At 44.1% G+C, this 19974-nt stretch overlaps 1 protein-coding gene across 1 annotated transcript in view; it reads right to left on the bottom strand.

Moving 5' to 3' along the window:
* Positions 1 to 19974, bottom strand: part of LOC126992516 (nephrin-like) — a 142017-nt gene that overhangs the window by 107508 nt on the left and 14535 nt on the right. The window contains exons 2-4 of the mRNA XM_050851270.1: positions 12629 to 12801; positions 12293 to 12483; positions 6761 to 6923 (exon numbers count right to left, since the gene is read on the bottom strand). Coding sequence (XP_050707227.1) covers positions 6761 to 6923; positions 12293 to 12483; positions 12629 to 12801 — 527 coding nt within the window. The remainder of the gene's footprint in view (positions 1 to 6760; positions 6924 to 12292; positions 12484 to 12628; positions 12802 to 19974) is intronic.

Genomic DNA, 19974 nt, shown 5'->3' with positions numbered 1-19974 from the left:
AAGTGGTAACACAAGAAATCAGAACAGGCTACTTAGGGTGTCGGTAACATCGCGGAAATGTGAAGTGACTGTTTGGGTGTTGCTAATACTGCTGGGATAAATAAGATGATGATGAGGTGTCTATGACACTGTACATATGAGATGGGTATGTTTAACCTTTGATCACCAGGGCTCCAATTATTATGTTGCCACCAGGCATGTCCGGAATTCCGGACAAACTTTTGGGGTAAAAATATACCTTTAGAAATAACCCAGTTAGTTCCTATATTAATACATTATATATATGCACTTCTAAACTTAATTATCAATTACTGATATTAGCCCATGAAGTTTGCATTGAAAAGTGAAGCAATGTGGGAAAAAAAACAAAGAATATATTAAAAAAAAAATCCCACCCAGCCACAGTAATAAGGTATGCTGCTCAAACTAAGTCTTGCCACACGCAGAGACGAGATGTCCCGCGTGATGCTCCAGCCCCCCCCCCAGCCTTTATGCAGCACGGGTTGCTTTAGCCCTTGCTGTTTAATGTACAGCCCCATTATCTGTCGCTCTCGATCTGTCTCTCTCTCTCTATATATATATATATATATATATATATATATATATATATATATATATATATATATATATATATATATATATATATATATCTCTCTCTCTCTCTCTCTCTCTCTCTCTCTATATATATATATATATATATATATATATATATGAGAATAAGAACGTAAGGAGTCTGCAAGAGGCCGGTTGGCCTATACAAGGCAGCTCCTGTTATCTTAACCCCACCTTACCTCACTATCCATGAATTTATCCAACCTCTTTTTTTTTTTTTTTTTACGTCGCGGCCTATTGCGCCGGTGGGCTTCTTCCCGGTGGGACCTGGTGGCCGGCCCAGCCCGTTCTGGCGCAGGCGAGTGTTTATAGTGGCGCTATCTTGCATTGGCTCATGCTGCCCTCCCGCACACACACACACACACACACACATATATATATATATATATATATATATATATATATATATATATATATATATATATATATATATATCTATATATATATATATATATATATATATATATACATACATACATACATACATATATATACATACATATATATACATATATATATACATACATATATATACATACATATATATACATACATATATATACATACATATATATACATACATATATATACATACATATATATAAATACATATATATATATACATATATATATATATATATATACATATATATATATACATATATATATACATATATATATCATGGAATCATTCCCAAAGAAGTTTTACATGACCGACTCATCTCATCTAATTCACCTTTCCCGTCACTCCGCTGAAGAGGAAAACAAACACGCGGCCTTCAATTCAATTCGCGTCACATGAACCTCTCTTCTTTATAATCCATTCCTCGGGAAACTAAAATTGTGACGGACGAGAATTCCGTGACATATCGGCCGTTTCCTGTGATTCCAGGACGACCCTGAGCCCATATTTTCAGACGCTATTTTCAAAGTCCACAAAGGAAATTAGTTGGTTTCTCATGAGTGTTTTTCACGTTCATGGTACAGAAGCTCTGTCAAACTATCACCAGGCTCATAAAACTACCGATGGAAATACTAACACAACCTCTACGAAAGCATTAACAAATGCGGATGTGTAAGCTCAGTTGTTTAAGAATATGTGCTCACGTTTCAATGGCCATCCGATCGTAACGTCGTTTACTGGAGCTGAGGTGGGTCGAGTGGTCGGGTCATCTCACCATCCCCACCTGCGTGTCCTGGCCTGGAGGATGGGTGGGGTGGAATGGCCCTAAGAAGCACTAGTTGTGACCTGGTGTGCAGGCTGTGGCCTCACTTACTCACCATTGTAAAAATCTCCAGAAGTAAAGACTTGAGTTCCTGAGTGTAGTTGTTCGGAAAGTCTTCATGCACCCCCTGAGTACTAGCTAAGCACTTACACAACACTTCGCTACCTCAAACTTTCTCCGACATACCTTTTCCCAGACATTAAATGCATTCTTCATTGTCTCATTCTACTCTTGACCCTTTACTCCTACCTAATTTTCTTCCTAGTTGTGTATACCCCATTTTCTCCTCCAATGTCTCCCGCTTTTCCCCTATCGCACTGTCCCGTCCCACCTACCTTACAATGACCTTCCTCGACCCACACAGCACTGCTTGACTCACCACCCACCACATCATTAATCTCTTCTGTTCCCTTGTATAGACACTCCACAAGTATCGGTACGCCTTCACCCTGGCCTCACTACCTCCACCTACTTCTGTGTTAGCAGTAGAATCTTTCGGCCTGCACATCGCGCTAGTCTCTCCCCATAACTATACAAGTTTTGGCGGGAAAGCAGCGGCAGTGGAGTGTCTCGCTGGGGGAGTGAGACGGAAGTACTGTCGGCGAGCGCCAAAGTTCAAATTGAGTTGAAGGAGAAAAGAAAATTCGCTGTGTTGGCCTGGGAGAGGATGAAAGAACGGAGGGGAAGGGGTTAAGGATCCGATCTATTCATTATTTTTCTGCCTCCTTCCTTATAATAACATAAGAGGGACGGAAGGAAGGAGTGAAAATCAATGCGTATATCTGTAGGAATGAAGACGAGAATAAGGTGAAAGAAAAAATCATAGGAACAACGAGAAGAGGAGGAGGAGGAGGAGGAGGAAAAGAAGGAGGAGGAGGAGGGCTACAACGACGACGACGACAAAAAGCAGAGGTGGAGGCGGAGACACGAACATATTGCACAGGAAGTGAGCGCTTCAAACTGGCTAACCACACTACCTATCAGGGTAAAAGGCTTCAACCTAAACAAAAAAGAATTTACTGATGCCCTTGCCCTCAGGTATGGCTGGCTAGTGGATGGGCTCCCAAACATGTGTAACTGTGGCTCACCCTTCAACCAAAATCATGCCATGACATGCAAGAGAGGAGGTTTCGTCTGCATGAAACATGATGAAGTAAGAGACGTAACAGCTCAGATGCTGAAAGAAGTCTGCCACGACGTGACTGTGGAACCCATGCTGCTCCCTCTGCAAGGCGAACACCTCGCCAGACGCACCGCTAATGTTCCGAACGAAGCACGAGTGGATGTTAGCGCCAGAGGGTTTTGGACTCGTGGACAAAGGGCATATTTTGACATAAGGATCTTTGATCCCATGGCCCATTGCCACAGAGACCTGACCCTTGATGCAGCCCACAGAAGAAACGAACAAGAGAAGAACAGAGCATATGAAGAAAGAATACAGAATGTGGACCAGGGCTCCTTCACCCCGGTAGTATTCACGACGGCAGGAGGGATGGGACCAAGGGCGCAGAGCTTCTACGCAAGAGTCGCCGAAACACTGGCGGATTAGAAACAACAGCCAAGAAGCAGTGTGGTCGCCTGGATGAGATGCAGGCTGTCCTTCTCCCTCCTGAGGTCAGCCTTGGTCTGCCTGAGAGGAACCAGGTCACCTGCACCCAAAACCACCCGCATTGCTGACGTGGACTTTGAGGCGACGGTGGTTGATAGTCGTATCAACCACAAGCTCTGTTAGCTTAAAAATAAAATGTTTAGTAAAGTTTGTAATATTAAATAAAGATGGTTGTCGGCCACAGTCATTGGCGGGGTGGGGCCAATGAATTGCTTTGTGAAAGGATATGAGACAATATACCGCTCACAACGCAACTCTATTAGATGGAGGCCCATATAGAAAAAAAAAAAAAGTAGTAGTAGTAGAGTAAGTGGCCATGGCAAATAGGTCACTATCACTAGAAGATGAGGTAGCGAGAGTCCTTCCCATGACGGAAGAGACACGCCAGATCCTTAAGGACAAGCATCCATATGCTAGACCTGCACACCCAGATATGAAGATCCTTGGGGACTACACCCCACCGCATCGAGTTGTCTTCGACCATATCAGCGGTGACGTGATCTGGAAGCACGCCCTTCACACGCAGGGAGCGGCTGGACCATAAGGCCTGGATGCCAAGGGGTGGAAACACCTCCTCAGTAAGAACATCTTTGGTAATCCAGCTGTGGATCTTCGCGGTGCAATGGCCGCCCTAGCAAAAAAATTGGCGTCAGAAAACTGTCAACACCTCGAGCCTTTGATGGCCTGCCGGCTCATCTCGCTGGATAAAAAAAAACAGGCTGTCGCCCCATCGGGATGGGGGAGGTGCTCAGGAGGATCATAGGCAAGGCTGTCATGGAGATGGTGAAGGACGACGTGAGGAAGGCGGTGTGAAACCTCTAACTGTGTGCGGGTCAGCAGGCTGGGTGTGAAGCTGCCATTCACGCCGTCAGGAAAATGTTCAAAGACCCAGAATGCGAGGCGGTGTTGATGGTGGACGCTGCTAATGCATTCAACAACATCAAACATCAAACTCTTCAAACTGGCTAAGCACACTACCTATCAGGGCAAAAGGCTTGCCCTTGCCCTCAGGTATGGCTGGCCAGTGGATGGGCTCCCAAACAGGTGTAACTGTGGCTCATCCTTCAACCAAAATCATGCCATGACATCCAAGAGAGGAGGTTTCGTCTGCATGAGACATGATGAAGTGAGAGACGTAACAGCTCAAATGCTGAAAGAAGTCTGTCACGACGTGACTGTGGAACCCATGCTGCTCCCTCTGCAAGGCGAACACCTCGCCAAGAAGCAGTGTGGTCGCCTGGATGAGATCCAGGCTGTCCTTCTCTCTCCTGAGGTCAGCCTTGGTCTGTCTGAGAGGAACCAGGTCACCTGCACCCAAAACCACCCACATTGCCGACCTGGACTTTGAGGCGAGGGTGGTTGATAGTCGTATCAACCACAAGCTCTGTTAGCTTATGAATAATATGTTTAGTAAGGTTTGTAATACTGAATAAAGATGGTTGTCGGCCACAGTCATTGGCGGGGTGGGGCCAATGAATTGCTTTGTGAAAGAATATGAGAAAAGATACCGCTCACAACGCAACTCTAATGGATGGAGGCCCGTCTCTAAAAAAAAAAAAAAAAAAAAAAGTAGTAGTAGGCCTAGTAGTAGTAGTAGTAGTAGTAGTAGTAGTAGTAGTAGTAATATTAATATTAATAGTAGTAGTAGTAGTAGTAGTAGTAGTAGTAGTAGTAGTAGTAGTAGTAGTAATAGTACATATTGGTAGTAGTGGTAGTAGTAGTAGGAGGAGGAGGAGGAGGAGTATTAGTAGTGGTAGTAATAGTTGTAGAAGCAGTAGTTGTAGTAGTAGCAGTAATATTAATGGTACTCCTATTATTTTATTATTGTTGCAATTATCAAGACCTCAATCACATTATCGAATGGTCGGAAAAATGGCAAATGTCCTTTAATGTTAACAAATCCAAAGTCATGCACATTGGGTCCAGAAATAGTAACCACACATACATCATGAATGGGAAACCTCTGCAGGCGATGCAGGAAGAAACGGATCTTGGAGACACTATCAGCAGTGACCTTAAACACGCGAAGCACTGTAAAAAAGCATATAACAAAGCCGACACTATGTTCGGGTTCATAGCGAGGAACTTCGAGTGTAAAACGCCAGACGTGATGCTGTCCCTGTATAATTCCACTCGGACTGTAGCCCACACCCCTTGCCGCATTTCGCACACACACACACACACACACACACACACACACACACACACACACACACACACACACACACACACACACACACGTGCAGATATATACTATCCTAGGAGATGCACGTCATAGCAGCCTACGGAAAGGCCGGGGCAGCTGCTATCACATTCTGTGATGCCAACAAAATAAATATTGGTGGAGACTACACACACACACACACACACTAACCCAAACGTTATTTTATATTACCATAGTTTTTAATTTTGTCGGTACCTGTTTCTCAGTTCTGGTGTTGACTATACTAATGGAGGGTTTTTTTCACTAAAAGAGGCATGCCACTAACTCATTCTTCATTATTCATTCCATCTTCTTCCTAGGAAATGCTTCTGAATTACTCACTTAATTTTTTTTATTTATAATATTTTTTTGGTCGTGATCCTCGTCCTACCAAAGGCTGGTCACCAGATACAAATAAGCACAGGTACTCACTTCTCTCTCTCTCTCTCTCTCTCTCTCTCTCTCTCTCTCTCTCTCTCTCTCTCTCTCTCTCTCTCTCTCTCTCTCTCTTTCTCTCTCTCTCTCTCTCTCGTTCGTTCATTTCGTTCATTTGGTCGCTCGTTCATTTGGTCGCTCGTTCATTTAATGCAGGTGCACACACACCCACACTCAATCCCACACGTCAGGCGGCATCAACACCCGTACGTCCCCCACACACATACACAAACGTTTATTCTTTCATTGACACACACACCTTCACACACCCTCCCACCGACCTCCTCTCACATACACACACGTTTATTCTTTCATTGACACACACACCTTCACACACCCTCCCACCGACCTCCTCTCACATACACACACGTTTATTCTTTCATTGACACGCACACGTTCACACACCCTCCCACCGACCTCCTCTCACATACACACACGTTTATTCTTTCATTGACACACACACCTTCACACACCCTCCCACCGACCGTCTCTCACATACACAGACATATGTATTCACATCGTATTTTATCCTCGTTTTCTTGATACAGGCTCACCCCCTTACCCCTAAGAAACACTACTGAGTCCACCAACAAAAAATACTTACGATTCATATTGGCAGTGACGTGCGCCCTCCTACCCCCCCCGCACCCCCCCCCCCCCCCCCCAGGTACTTACGGTTCATTTTGACGGTGACGGAGGCACTGGTGGGGCTGGTGAGGTTATTGTTGGAGGCGAGGCAGGTGAGTCTGGCGTTGTGGTAGTCTCGCGTGAGCCGCAGGATGCTGAGCCGGTTAATCGTGAGTGCCGGGGACCGCGACTCCGACGTGGCATCCAGGACCTGTGGGACGCGGGGAGAGCAAGACCACGTAAAGACACTGTCAGGGTGTTTGACGGACTCCAACGTTGTGTGCAGGACCTGTGGGACGCGGGGAGTTGGAGGTTTCGTAAAAGCACTGCCAAGGTGTTGGAAGGAAGGGAAGAGACTCACGAACAGACAACTGATTTTCAATTTAAAAAAGAAAGAGATTTCAGTAGTCTAGGTTTACGTTAATCTTGTCTTTAACGATAAATTAACCAAACATGATTTACATATATTTACATATATATTCAGACCACAGAGACCCAATGGTCCAGACTAGGTGGTCTGCACTTAAACAAGTAAAATTACATTAAATCAACTGCCACAAAAACTTTGCATTTCTAATTTAGTAAATATTAAGTTGAAGGAAGTGGCGGCTGAGTTGTTTTTAAATGAATTAATCGTTTTGCACTGAACCACTGAAGGAGATAACTGATTTCATTCTCGCGCTACAGTTTTGTGCAATTATTTCTCGTTCGAAACGTGTCATCGATCATAAACAATTTGGATATGTCCACATTCGTAGAACCACTGAGTATTTTGAAACATTCGATCAGTTTTCCTCGGAGGTGACGTTACTCAAGAAAGAACAAATTAGGAGATCAGAGCCTTTCATTTTAAGGTTTGCTGTGACGTTGAACGCCTAATTTAGCAATGACCTTCGCATGGTGGGGAGACCAAAACTGTACTGCATATTCCAAGTAGGTTCAGACTAAACTATTGTTCAGTGGAAGTATTATATCTATATTCTCGAATGAGAAGTTTCTCTTAATGAAGCACAGTATTATATTCGCTTTATTTGCTGCGCAAATGCAGTGTTGTGAGAATTTGATGTTTGACACGATTTTGACACTCAGGTCCTTGACACACTCGACGCTTTTGAGTTTCACGCCACGCATTTCGTAATCGAATCTCTTATTTTATGTTCCAACTTTAAGAAAAAAGCTGGCACTTATCTAAATTAAAGGGCATCTCCCATATATCAAACAAAGCTGAAATGTTATAAAAATCTTCTTGGAGGCTTTGTCTGTCTTCGTCTGAGAGGACCGAATTATCAATCTCTGTGCCGTCACCTAATTTAATACTATTTATAGTGAGATTATTGAGTCCATCGTCAACATTGTTGAAACAAATTATAAAAAAGTACTTGGCCAATAACTGAGCCCTGAGGGACCCCTCTAGAGACAGGCCCATACTCTGAGCTAACTCCATCAATCACAACTATTTTTTGTCTGTTTCTCAACCAATTACCGATCCACTGATGTACTTTACCTTCAATATATAGTTGCTTACTTTTAAAAAGCAGTTTATAGTGTGGTACTTTATCGAAATCTTTTTATTAGTCAAGATATATTACTTCCAGTGATGTGGTGACGTCATAAACTGAGGTCTTTATAAATGGTCAGTAGTTTCGATAAGCAGGACCTCGTTACGAAAGCCATGTTGTGAGTCCTCAATTAATTAATGAGTGGCTTTCAAGGCCACTCATAATTTTGTCTCTAAATATGCTCTCCAGTTGCTTACCTACTACTGAAGTTAGACTAATGGGGCTGTAATTACCCTGTACGTTTTGTCTCCTTTCTTAAAAATCGGTGTTACGTTATTCATTTTCCAATCCGAAGGGATGATGCCTAGTCGCAAGGACATATTATATGTCGTTGTGAGAGAAGAAAATATTTCGCTTTTTGTTTCTTTAAATAGTATGGGATGTATATTGTTTGGTCCTAGACTTTTATTCGTTTTAAGGGATTAAAGAGCATTAAGAACCTCACCTATATTTATTGCAAAGTTGGGGAAGATAGGATGGGACTATCAGTACTACTATTGTCGTCGCTGATGTTGGTGGTAGTGGCAGTAAGACTGTCAGTGTTGGATACCGAGGAAAAGTAATTGTTCAAGTTCGCAATGCGCTAGCTTTCAGTTACTAACCCACTGTCGCGGTCAGTTAAGGGTCCAGTCCCACTTCTTATCTCCTTTTTTGGTGTTTTTGTAATTGAAACAAAAATCGGATTAAGTTTACAGTTGTCGGAAATATTTTCTTCATACCTTCGCTTTGCCTGTTATACTATTCCTTTTACTCGTCGCCTGGACTAATGACAAATTATAATAATTTACTCTTGAACCGAATTAACACGAAAGTAAACTAATTATCAGAATGCTTAATTTTGCAGTGTTGCTACATGTGAAAAATAGTACAGAGGTTGTAAAGACAATGAGTAACATGAATGAAAATTCCATCCGTCAATTTTGAAGGGTTTGTGAGGTACAACAAGAAAGTATAGTTTCCCTCTACCAGAACGGTGTATAAGGATGACCCCCTAAGCTTAAAACTAAAGGACACTGCGGAGAAAATTATTTGTCGTGAATAATTTAAGGCTAATCAGGGAACACTGAACGGTACGGGGTGGTACGAAAGTGCAACGCGGTCCTCATTAAAGGGTGGCAAACGTATGATAATATATTCGGATAAAACATTTTCTCAAGTATGAATTTTTTCTTACCCTTTCGTACCAGTGGCCCAATAGAGCACTATAACTTCTTAGAATACTGAGGAATGCCCGTATCACCTTGCAGGTCACAAAGATCAGGCTGGGTCATATGTGTTAGGGGACCCTGGGTGGAGGCTAGGTGGAAGGGTCGCCTGAATACACCATCAGACTCTTGGCCTCATGCTACATGCTAAGGCCGGGCGGACTGAGGCACTCAGGCAGCACGGCGACGTGTGCGTGGCCCGACCTTGTGTCTTTTGGATCATGACGAGGAAGACGCGTTAGAACAGATGTACAGTGGCACCAAACACTCCTGGCTCGGCGTTCAGCACTCCGGATCTCAGGATCCCAATTCCTAACAAATTTCCACACAAGTAAACTTACCATATTCAACATAATTTTGCTAAATTTGACACAGTTTTGGATTTTTACTGGCTTTTGCATTATTTATAGCATACGGAATTATTTAACATATTTTTATCACAATTTTTGGAAACGTGTCAAGTTTTGAGCTTTTATTAACATAAATAATTTCGCACATGCAGTTATGCTACTTTTAATTATTATTTTAAGCCAACTCGTATTCCAGTCTAGATTTCCGACCTGCCTGTGACAAGGATGTCAAGAATTGGGTTGGTAAGCTAAGGTCAGGTGACTCAGATTACACTAATGAGATGAATGCATCCATAATTAAACATATTTATGATCCAGAGATACTCTGACTTCAAGGGCTGTGACCTCACCCCCTACTGCCTCTGGATTAACATTTTTCCAATCTCTCGGTGGCAGGGGTGTTGGACTATGGCAGGGCCGGTAAGGTAGGGTCAGGTAACTCGGGTTCTACCAATAAGATTAAGAAGGCAGCTGGAGGATGTCATCCTCAGACTCTGCTGTAAGAAATGGCTGAAATGACAGTCAGACTTCCAGGGACGCAAGACAGGGTAAGGAAGGGTAAGGAAGGGGAGTAAAGAAGAGTATTCAGGACAAACTGAATTTATTTTCAAATCATTGAGGCGTGTTATGAATATATCTGAATTGAATATAATAAATGATATGTAATCCCGAGGCGCTAAAGAGCACAGTGCTGAATCTTGAGTTTGTAACCGTAACGAGCTAGGTTATATGAAGAATCTGAGTGTTGCATTAGTATTCGGAAGTGGATAACTAAAAAAATATATATTGGGTAAAGGGTACAATGCATCTGCTTATGGAGTGGAAGGGTGTTAAGGACATCTGAATCTACGCTAAGATAAGGAAGTAGGTCATTGTCACAATGAATCTATTTTACGGCAAATAAGAGCTTTAATAATACATTAACATATTTCACGTTATTAATAGGGGCGTTATGATATTTCTACAACCAGAAAAGAAAAGCTATGGACAGACCAGAGCTATTTGTATGACTGAAATAACTGCACTCAATTTTTCAGGTAAGAAATAATGACATGATGAACATATTTAAATTATTAAAAACAAATGGAAAGAAATCCCAGATACACAATATTTGTATAGTAGGAAGGAGAGGCAGGTCACTCAAATTATCCTTTGAAAACGTTAAATATAGTTTGCTACCTTCTAATTCTGTAAACAATAAAAAAAAAAAAAATGCAGAAACTATCACTGAAACACTCACTTAAGCCTTTGAACAACCAACGACTGACACCTGGTACCCATGCATTGCTTGGTCTTGGCGGCTACGTTGCAGGTATTAAAGGAAACTGCCAATCCGTCTCCACTCAACCCAGGAATCGAACTCAGTATCTATCTGTTATGAGGCGAGCACACTAACAATTGCACAACGGAACTCCGCGCGCGCGAGTGTGTGTGTGTGTGTGTGTGTGTGTGTGTGTGTGTGTGTGTGTGTGTGTAATTCACCACGGCCTGATCGTGAGTTGGACTCGTAATCGCCAGCAGGTACTCTCCTGACAGAGCAAGTGCTCATTTAGTCGATCTCTTGGTAATGCCAGGACCTCACATGCCACACACCCACATGTGTGTGTGTGTGTGTGTGTGTGTGTGTGTGTGTGTGTGTATGTGTGTGTGTGTGTGTAATTCCTAGCGCACTAGTCTCATTCAATGAAGTACTTCCCCGCAGTTTATCTCAACAGTATCCATGTATTTTTTTCTCTTTTTTTTTTTTTACGTTGGTGCACTTTCACAACCACACGAGATTAAGCTTGTTGGTGTCCCGTTGAGGCCATTGGGAAATCCTTCATGAGAATATTCAGCCTCAAACGCCACACTGGGACACATTTTTGTGCCTGAACGACACTCTCGACTGCAATGTTTTCCCTGCTCCCCACTTTAAAGCTGCAATCTTGAAATTCTGTAAATCCCAGCACCTCGCCTCCATCCCGTCTTATCGACCTCTTTCAGACGCATACCAGGGGGCGGCAATGTGCAGTAGCTCAGCAGTAACGCAACCAAACAATTTACAGCGAGAAAAGGGAGAGGAAAGAAGGCTCGTGGACCTCACGGCCAACGGGCTCCCGCCGCTCATAAGTCTAATCCCGCGAGGTGGTGGCGGCGGCCTCCATGACTGAGATTATGGCTAAACAGGCTTATTTTTACTGCATAAAGAGAGGGGTTGCGAGACGGGTATTGGCGGAAGTTTTGGCGACGCCGGTGCTGACGGCGGGGGCGGCGCGGATATAAAACGGACCGCGGAAGTTTTGGGGCATTAAACTAACTCTAGTAACTATTATAGTTTCACTTTTATCCCCGTGGGGATAATGAGGGGAATAACACCTCCTTAAGCATCACCTGGATAATAAAACTGCAGGGTAGGAAGGGTCTGTGTCGCTAGGGAGAGGAAACACCGTCTCATCGTCCCCTCACCCCTGACCCCTTGTGACTCACCTCCCCGTCCCGCCTCCACACGACGAATGGCGGAGGGTCGCCGCCCGCCACGCTGCAGGTGATCTCCAGGGCGCCGCCCTCCAGCAGCGGCCCCAGCACCCCGTCCGTCGCCCGTTGACCCCCGACCCTCAGGACGGGCGGCTCCGGCGGCACCACCACGTGAAGACTCAGGTGTGTGCGCCGCGACGTGGCTGGCGGAGAACACATGGTGTGAGGTGAACTCACACACACACACACACACACACACACTCGCACGTATATACATAACCAAACACACACACACACACACACACACACACACACACACACACACACAAACACACACCAGGGGCTCACCTATACGGAAGTCTACCCTGCAGGTATAGTTGGCCTGGTCGCTGCTCCCCACCGGCTTGATGTGCAGCGCCGGCAGGTGGCCCGGCCGGAAGGTGGCGCGGCCCTGCAGCAGGCGACTCTTGACCAAGTGGCGTTCCTCGGCGGCCTGCAGGCGGCCCGGCCGGTTGTCGAAGCTGGGACAGGAAAGAGAGGTTCAAGATGATGTGGCGCACCGATCATGACGATAAACAACAATGCAAATAAATAAAAAAAAATCAGATCCTGAAAGAAAAGGAATACATATACGTGATAGAATTATATAAGCAACACATTAAGCAGTCTTTTAGTCACTTATGAAAAAAAAATCATTACAAATCTACATCTCAAATTATTTTTTTCATAATCAAGGGTACAAAACAAAACGTGTCGACTTCTTTGTTCCTGTTCTCGTGAAAGGATTATCGAATAAAACGCATAAAACTGCCGGATGCAGGAACACCAGGATGTAAGCGTTTACAAGAATATGTAAAACAAATCCATGCCAATGGTAAAACGGCGCAGAAGTGAACAGTGCAGACATTTTGTTGTGTGTTCACTAATTAGAAATAGAGGAATGTGTGTGTGTGTGTGTGTGTGTGTGTGTGTGTGTGTGTGTGTGTGTGTGTGTGTGTTTCTATCTATCTATCTATATCTACCTATATAACACACACACACACACACACACACACACACGGCACTATGGATCCTTATAGTGCAGTGGCAAGCACGCTCGCCTCACAAGACACCCTGGGTTCGATTCCCGGGAGTACTACCTAAATATCTGAGCCCCAAGCTCGTCCGGAGAACATACTGGCTGGCAATCATGCATCCAGGACATGGTCAAGCAATGGCGGAAAAAAAGTGAATTATATGTTCAGACGATGGTTCCTATTACATTTCTACAGCGGGGAGGGTGACACCGCTGTAGTACTGCAGTCATGAGGTGAGCTGCCGTAGACAGCCTGCAACCGATATTTCGTCGTTTACATTCGTTAAGAAGGCACGCATGTCAACCTTTCCGGGACGTCACGAGTCGTACCGATCATTACGACACCATCGGATGCCAGCTGCGAAACACTTTTTATGCGTATACTTAATGCAATCGCAAGCAAGCGTGAACACACACACACACACACACACACACACACACACACACACACACACACACACACACACACACACACACACACACGAATACAAAATAGAAATATACTATTCACTGAGTGATATTGGATATAACCTTTATGACACTCCGCGCCACCAGCACAAGTGAGTTTTAATTACACGGTTTTAACAAACACGGTTCGAGCATAATTACGCACACACACACACACACACACACACACACACACACACACACACACACACACACTTAAGGCAGGAGGTTTGTTCAAGAGAGTTCCCGACGAAGCAAACGTGTTAATAACTTTAAACCTGAGCAACAGGAGGAGGAGGAGGAGGAGGAGGAGGTAGTGGCGGATAAGGAACAGAAGGGAAGATAATGAGGGAGAGGAAGACAAGAGGAGGAGGAGGAGGAGGAGGAAGAGGAGGGGAAGGAGGGGGTGTTAGAACGAGCAGCAACGAATTATTGTAGGCGGTAATGACAGGCGGTCCACCGAGAACATCGGGCCCTCACGTCAATTCCGAGTGTGGCCATAAAGCCGGGGAAGAAGAGGAGGAGGATAAGGAGGTGGTGGAGGAGGTGGTAGGTGGGAGGGAGAGCAATACGGAAGGAAGCAAGGGAGACACGAAATTAGTGTCGGCAGAGTGGGACCGAAAACTACTTTGGATGATAAGTGAAATTTGTGCTTAAAATGAAGGCGCTGTCGAAAGGTGAAAGATCCCATTGAAAGTAAAGAGAGCTAGAGAGAAGGAGAGGGAGAGGGAGAAGAGGGAAGAAGAGAGTTAACGAGATGCTGAAAAGTAATGTGAGGTTACAAGAAAAATGGTAGGCGAGGGGAAGTGAACATATGCAAATGGAAGCAAGACATCGCGGGGTGAAGTAATACGAGACAAGGGGAAACGAGGGGAATAATTGAAGGTGAGGGGAGGCTGAGAGAGAGAGAGAGAGAGAGAGAGAGAGAGAGAGAGAGAGAGAGAGAGAGAGAGAGAGAGAGAGAGAGAGAGAGTCATACATTTACAGACTAATACTGGCAAATAAACAGAAAATCAAACATAGTTGGAAATACGATACAGACGAAAGAACGCAAACAGACTAAAGAGAAGAGACAAAGGGATATGAGTCACCCGACATATATAGCCCAGTTTGATGAGTTATATTGAGATAACTTCTGAAAGATGAACCGTTTAATAATTAGCGTGGAAATATACTGCTGGAATCTCGAAACTATTCATGAATAATCCCTTTTCTGTACGACGTGACGCAGCAGTGGCCGGGCTGAACGACAACTGAATGGCGACACGCGTGGGACATCCGGTGAGGCAGCAGTGGCCGGGCTGAACGACAACTGAATGGCGACACGCGTGGGACATCCGGTGAGGCAGCAGTGGCCGGGCTGAACGACAACTGAATGGCGACACGCGTGGGACATCCGGTGAGGCAGCAGTGGCCGGGCTGAACGACAACTGAATGGCGACACGCGTGGGACATCCGGTGAGGCAGCAGTGGCCGGGCTGAACGGTGCCCCAGACAAAGTACACACATCCGCGTATTTCAATATATATTCACGAAAATGCATGGGATCTCGCAGCACGACAATCTACTGTGAAAACAAGTTCATAACGGGAACATTTATTTAAATACAGTGTCAGAATGCGGAGCATGTGTGTGTGTGTGCAGGTGAGTGGTTTCCAGCCTCGTTCGTTTCATTCACACACACACACACACACACACACACACACACACACACTCGCGCTTGCGTGCACGCACCCACGCACGCAAGCGCTCTCTCTCTCTCTCTCTCCGCTTCGCTTTCTTGCAATTCTTAGCCGCTTCGTTTCTCCGCCAACCATTGTTTCTCTTTCTCCGTCTCTGCGTCCCTTATTCTCTTTGTTTTTCTTCTCATCTTCCCGCTCCTCTTCTTCTTCAACGTTGAGGCCTCGCTCCCTTCCTCTCCATACGTCCCGGGGTTTGAGGGAATCGAGGGAACGAGGTGGAAGCTTACAGTCCTTGGTCTTCGCTGACAAAACAAGGAGCCACTGCATATATTGATGAACGGGAGACACGGAGGGAAAGAATAACGATGGAGGTGGGAAGAGAGAGGAAGGAAGGCGGATGTGGAAATAAAAACAGAGATGAAAACGAATGAAAAGGACGGAGACGGACGGAATCTTTCTTATTAAGCACGAGGAAAAAAATAAAGAAGGAAGGCAGATGAAAGAAGCAAGAAAGGTTAAATAAAAGAGCATCAGATATGCAAGCCATGATTGTGGAGATGGGAGACGGAGGAACAAGGAAGCTCGGAAAAAAACATTGCTGGTGATGGAAGGGAAGAAAGGTATAAGTCCCGTGAATGGAATTAATCTTATAAATGGAGGACAAAAGACGGACGGGAAGAGACCAGAAAAAGGACGGGAGAAAGGAAGAAAGTGAGTAAAGAAGAAAGAATGGAAAGGAGTAAAGAAGGAAGAACAGATGATTATACAGGATCATGATGAAAGAAGCAAGGTTGACGAATATGCAAACCATGATACGAGAAATGGGAGGAAACTGAAAAAGTAGGGAAGATCAATTTTGCAGTGCATATCATTGAGGAAAAAATGTAGTCTATTGCAAGGAGGAAGAGAAGGAGGAGAGGAATTCGTAAACTAAATCAGGAGGAAGAAAATAAAACATACATGGAAGAAGCGAATGGAGGAAGGAAGAAAAAATAAAGGAGGGAAGAACGAATTAAGGATTGAATGAATGAATAAAGAAATGAAGGAATATTGGATAGAAAGGAGTTAGTGAGGAGAATAGATAGTAAGGAAGGTGTGAAAGAAAGGAATGAATGGAGAGAAAGAACGAGGAAAAGGAAGGAAGGGTGGACAGAACATCGAAAGAAAAGGAAGATATATGGAAAAGGAAAGCGATGAAGGGAGAAGGGAGATTAATAATGGAATGAAAAGCGAAAGGAAATAAAAGAAACTGAAATTGCAAGAGGAAGGAAGGAAGGAAAGGAGATAATCAATAAAAAAGAAGAGAAGGAAGGAGGGGAGATAATCTAGTAGAAGGGAGGAAGGAAGGAAGGAAGCAGCAAGTGGGAGGAGGGAAGGGAGTTTGAGGGAAGCAGACAGCCAGCTAAGCAAATCTTTCGTTAGTCAAGTCAGCAGGAAATCGTGGTTTGGTCAGCAGGGGATTGAGGCAGTCCATTGTGATTGAACATTGGGATTCCTTCAGAGCATCTCCCCCTGTCCCCCCCTCCTCCCCTCTTCTCTCCGCTTTACCCCTCCCACTTGGCTTGTTTCTCCACCTACCCCTCCTGAGCCTCCTCCCCCGTTTTTTCTCTCGTTGATCTTCTTCCTTTTCCCCAGATTATTCACTTTTCCTTCTGTATCTCTCTTCTTTATCCCCCTCGCTGCTCCTCCTCCCCTCTCCTTCATTTCATCCTTTACCTAACTTCCCCCCCCTCATACCTGTCTTAAACCTCCACCTACCCTTCTCCCCCTCTATATTTTCTCGTTCATTTCCATCCGCTTCCTTTTTTTTCTCCTCCTCATCCTTAACCTTTCGCATTCCCCCTACCCCACGTTCTCCATTTCCCGTTCCTCATGGTCTTCTTTTCATCTATCTCATAATTATTTGTATCCACTGTTCCTCCTCCTTCTCTTTTTCTTCTTTCTCCTCCTCCTCCTCCTCCCGCTATTACTCTTCCTCCTGGGACTAGGAGGTAAATATGAATAAGGAGCAATGTGTGGGTGAGGTGAAGGGAAAATATGAATCACATCGAACGAAGGAGCGGAACTGGCGTCGTTGAGGGGAAGGGAAGGAAAGATGGGAGGGGAAGGGACACGAATATGACGGGAGGAAAGTACGGTGAATAGGCGGCCTCCAGCAAAGGAAGGAACATGAAGGAACTTATTTGAAAACACTGACTTTTTCTCATTCTCCTCCTCCTCCTTTCTTCCTCTTTATATTTTTCCTTTTTTTATTTGTTCTTACTCTTATTAGTTATGTTTCAATTCCTCCTCCTCCTCCTCCTCCTCCTCCTTTTGCTTTGTTTCTTTTATTTTTTCTTCTTTTCCATCTATTTCTTTTTGTTATTTTTTTCTTCTTAATTTTCTTGCTTTCTTCCTCCTCCTCCATTATATTCTTCCTCTTTCTTTGATCATTCTTACTCTTGTTATTGTTGTTTTCATTCCTCCTCCTCCATTATATTCTTTCTCTTTCTTTGATCATTCTTACTCTTGTTATTGTTGTTTTCATTCCTCCTCCATTTGTATTCCCTTTCCCGTCGTTTCTATTGGCCAAGGTTAGGCAAGCTTTATTCATGATCAAAGAGGTCGCATTCTTATGCATGCATGTGCAAACACACACACATACATACAAAAACTACACACGAACATACATAAACAAATGCTTAGCTCCGTGAAAGAAAACACATCAAATAAATGAAAAGAGAATACGAGAGGGAAATTTTTATATAAAGAAGTAGTAGTAAGAGGAAGAGATAATAAAAGAAGAATTGAAGAGACAGAATTACATGGACAGAAAATGAAAATAAGGTTAGACTCAAAAATGGGTGAAGAAAAAAAGTCACAAACGATCAAGAGCATGAGAGCAAGGAATCAATTACTGGAGCCGAAACAAAGATGGAAATATACAATACGCAAGACAGAAATCATGAATGACAAAAATACGATTAAAAGGGAAAGCACAAGAAAAAAGGTAGAGGACGGAAGAAAACAAGAAATCCAAAAAATGGCACATGGCTGGGCTCAGGATGCTTAAACAAGGAGGAGGAGGAGGAGTAGGAGGAGGAGGAGGACGACGAGGAGGAGGAGGACGACGAGGAGGAGGAGGAGAAGGAGGAGCTTAGGTATAAGAATGAAGATAAGGGTTCGGTGAAGAAAATAGAAGAGAGATGACAAAAAATAAGGCAGGGATTGAGGAGGGAAGGAAGAAGGAAAGGAGGAGAAAAAAGGAGAAGGAAGACGGGGAAAAGCGAGAGGAAGAGAATGAAGAGGGCAAATATTAGGAGCAAAGAGAAAAGGGAAGGAAGAGGAAACTGACACCTGCACCTTCACCACTATAACCCACTTCCTCTTCGTACTGTACCCTTGATTAGAATAAGAAAAAAAAAACAAGGGGCTGAGGAGGCCGGGCACCACACCAGTCATCCATCTGAAGGCAGCGACAAGGGCACCGAAAGGATCTCAAGGGCACACACATTCTACGACCACCCGAGGGACGCCGCAGGATTCTCCTCGGCTGAAATATTCTCGAGAGGGTGTTTATAAGCGTCATTCATCCCGCTTTCTCTCTCTCTCTCTCTCTCTCTCTCTCTCTCTCTCTCTCTCTCTCTCTCTCTCTCTCTCTCTCTCTCTCTCTCTGCTGCATATAACACATTTTAATATTTACCTACAAAGGAACTGAAACATGTGCTATCAGGCCAATCAGACTGTGTGTGGATATGTGTGTGTGTGTGTGGGGGGGGGGGCAGTCGCTGTTCGCAGCTGGCCGAACTTTGCTCCCCAGGACTCTGATTGGTCCGCGAGTCAGAGAGTCCGTGATTGGTCCTTCGCTTCAACCACTCGCCTGCTCCCCCCCTCCCCCCCTTCCCCACCGGACCCCACCAAGCTAAGGAATAATAATACAACAATAAGAAAATTAACTTCTAAACTTGTCCTTCGAGCTGCATGATTTAGTTTTTATATTAATTACGTATAACGGGAGGTGATTTCATTTGGGGAACCCGTTCCCAACTGAAAGGAATTAATTATCACTAAGTCAAGAGGTGGCCACAAACAAGACACTCCCAAACCAGTCTGTTCCCCGTCACTTGGCACTCGTCTTCCCGCCTGGCATCAACCTCCCTCGTATCTCTCTTCTTTATCCTTTCATCTCACTTTCGAGATTGTTCTTCCTTTTTAGTTGGGTTAGAAAGGTTAGAATAGGTTATTTTCTTGGTTATATAAAATTATTGGACATTTCTATTATCAAGGGAAATCCCAATCTCTTACATGCGAATATGGAAAAAAAATACAGTATCTCGTGGGAAATAAAATTGAATTGTTGATTATGTCAAAAATGTATACTATGTAATCATTTTGGGTAGAGCAAGAGACTAATATTAATAAGCGTTAAGGTCCTAAAGATAATCAATAAAATTATGAAATTCGTCAATACAGTCCCAACATTTCCGAATTTTATTTTATTTAGGTTCTTC

The sequence above is a fragment of the Eriocheir sinensis genome, chromosome 7 (genome assembly GCF_024679095.1).
Source record: "Eriocheir sinensis breed Jianghai 21 chromosome 7, ASM2467909v1, whole genome shotgun sequence".
NCBI lineage: Eukaryota > Metazoa > Arthropoda > Malacostraca > Decapoda > Varunidae > Eriocheir > Eriocheir sinensis.
Note: the sequence above shows the minus strand (reverse complement) of the source record. Positions and strands in the feature narration are given on the sequence as shown.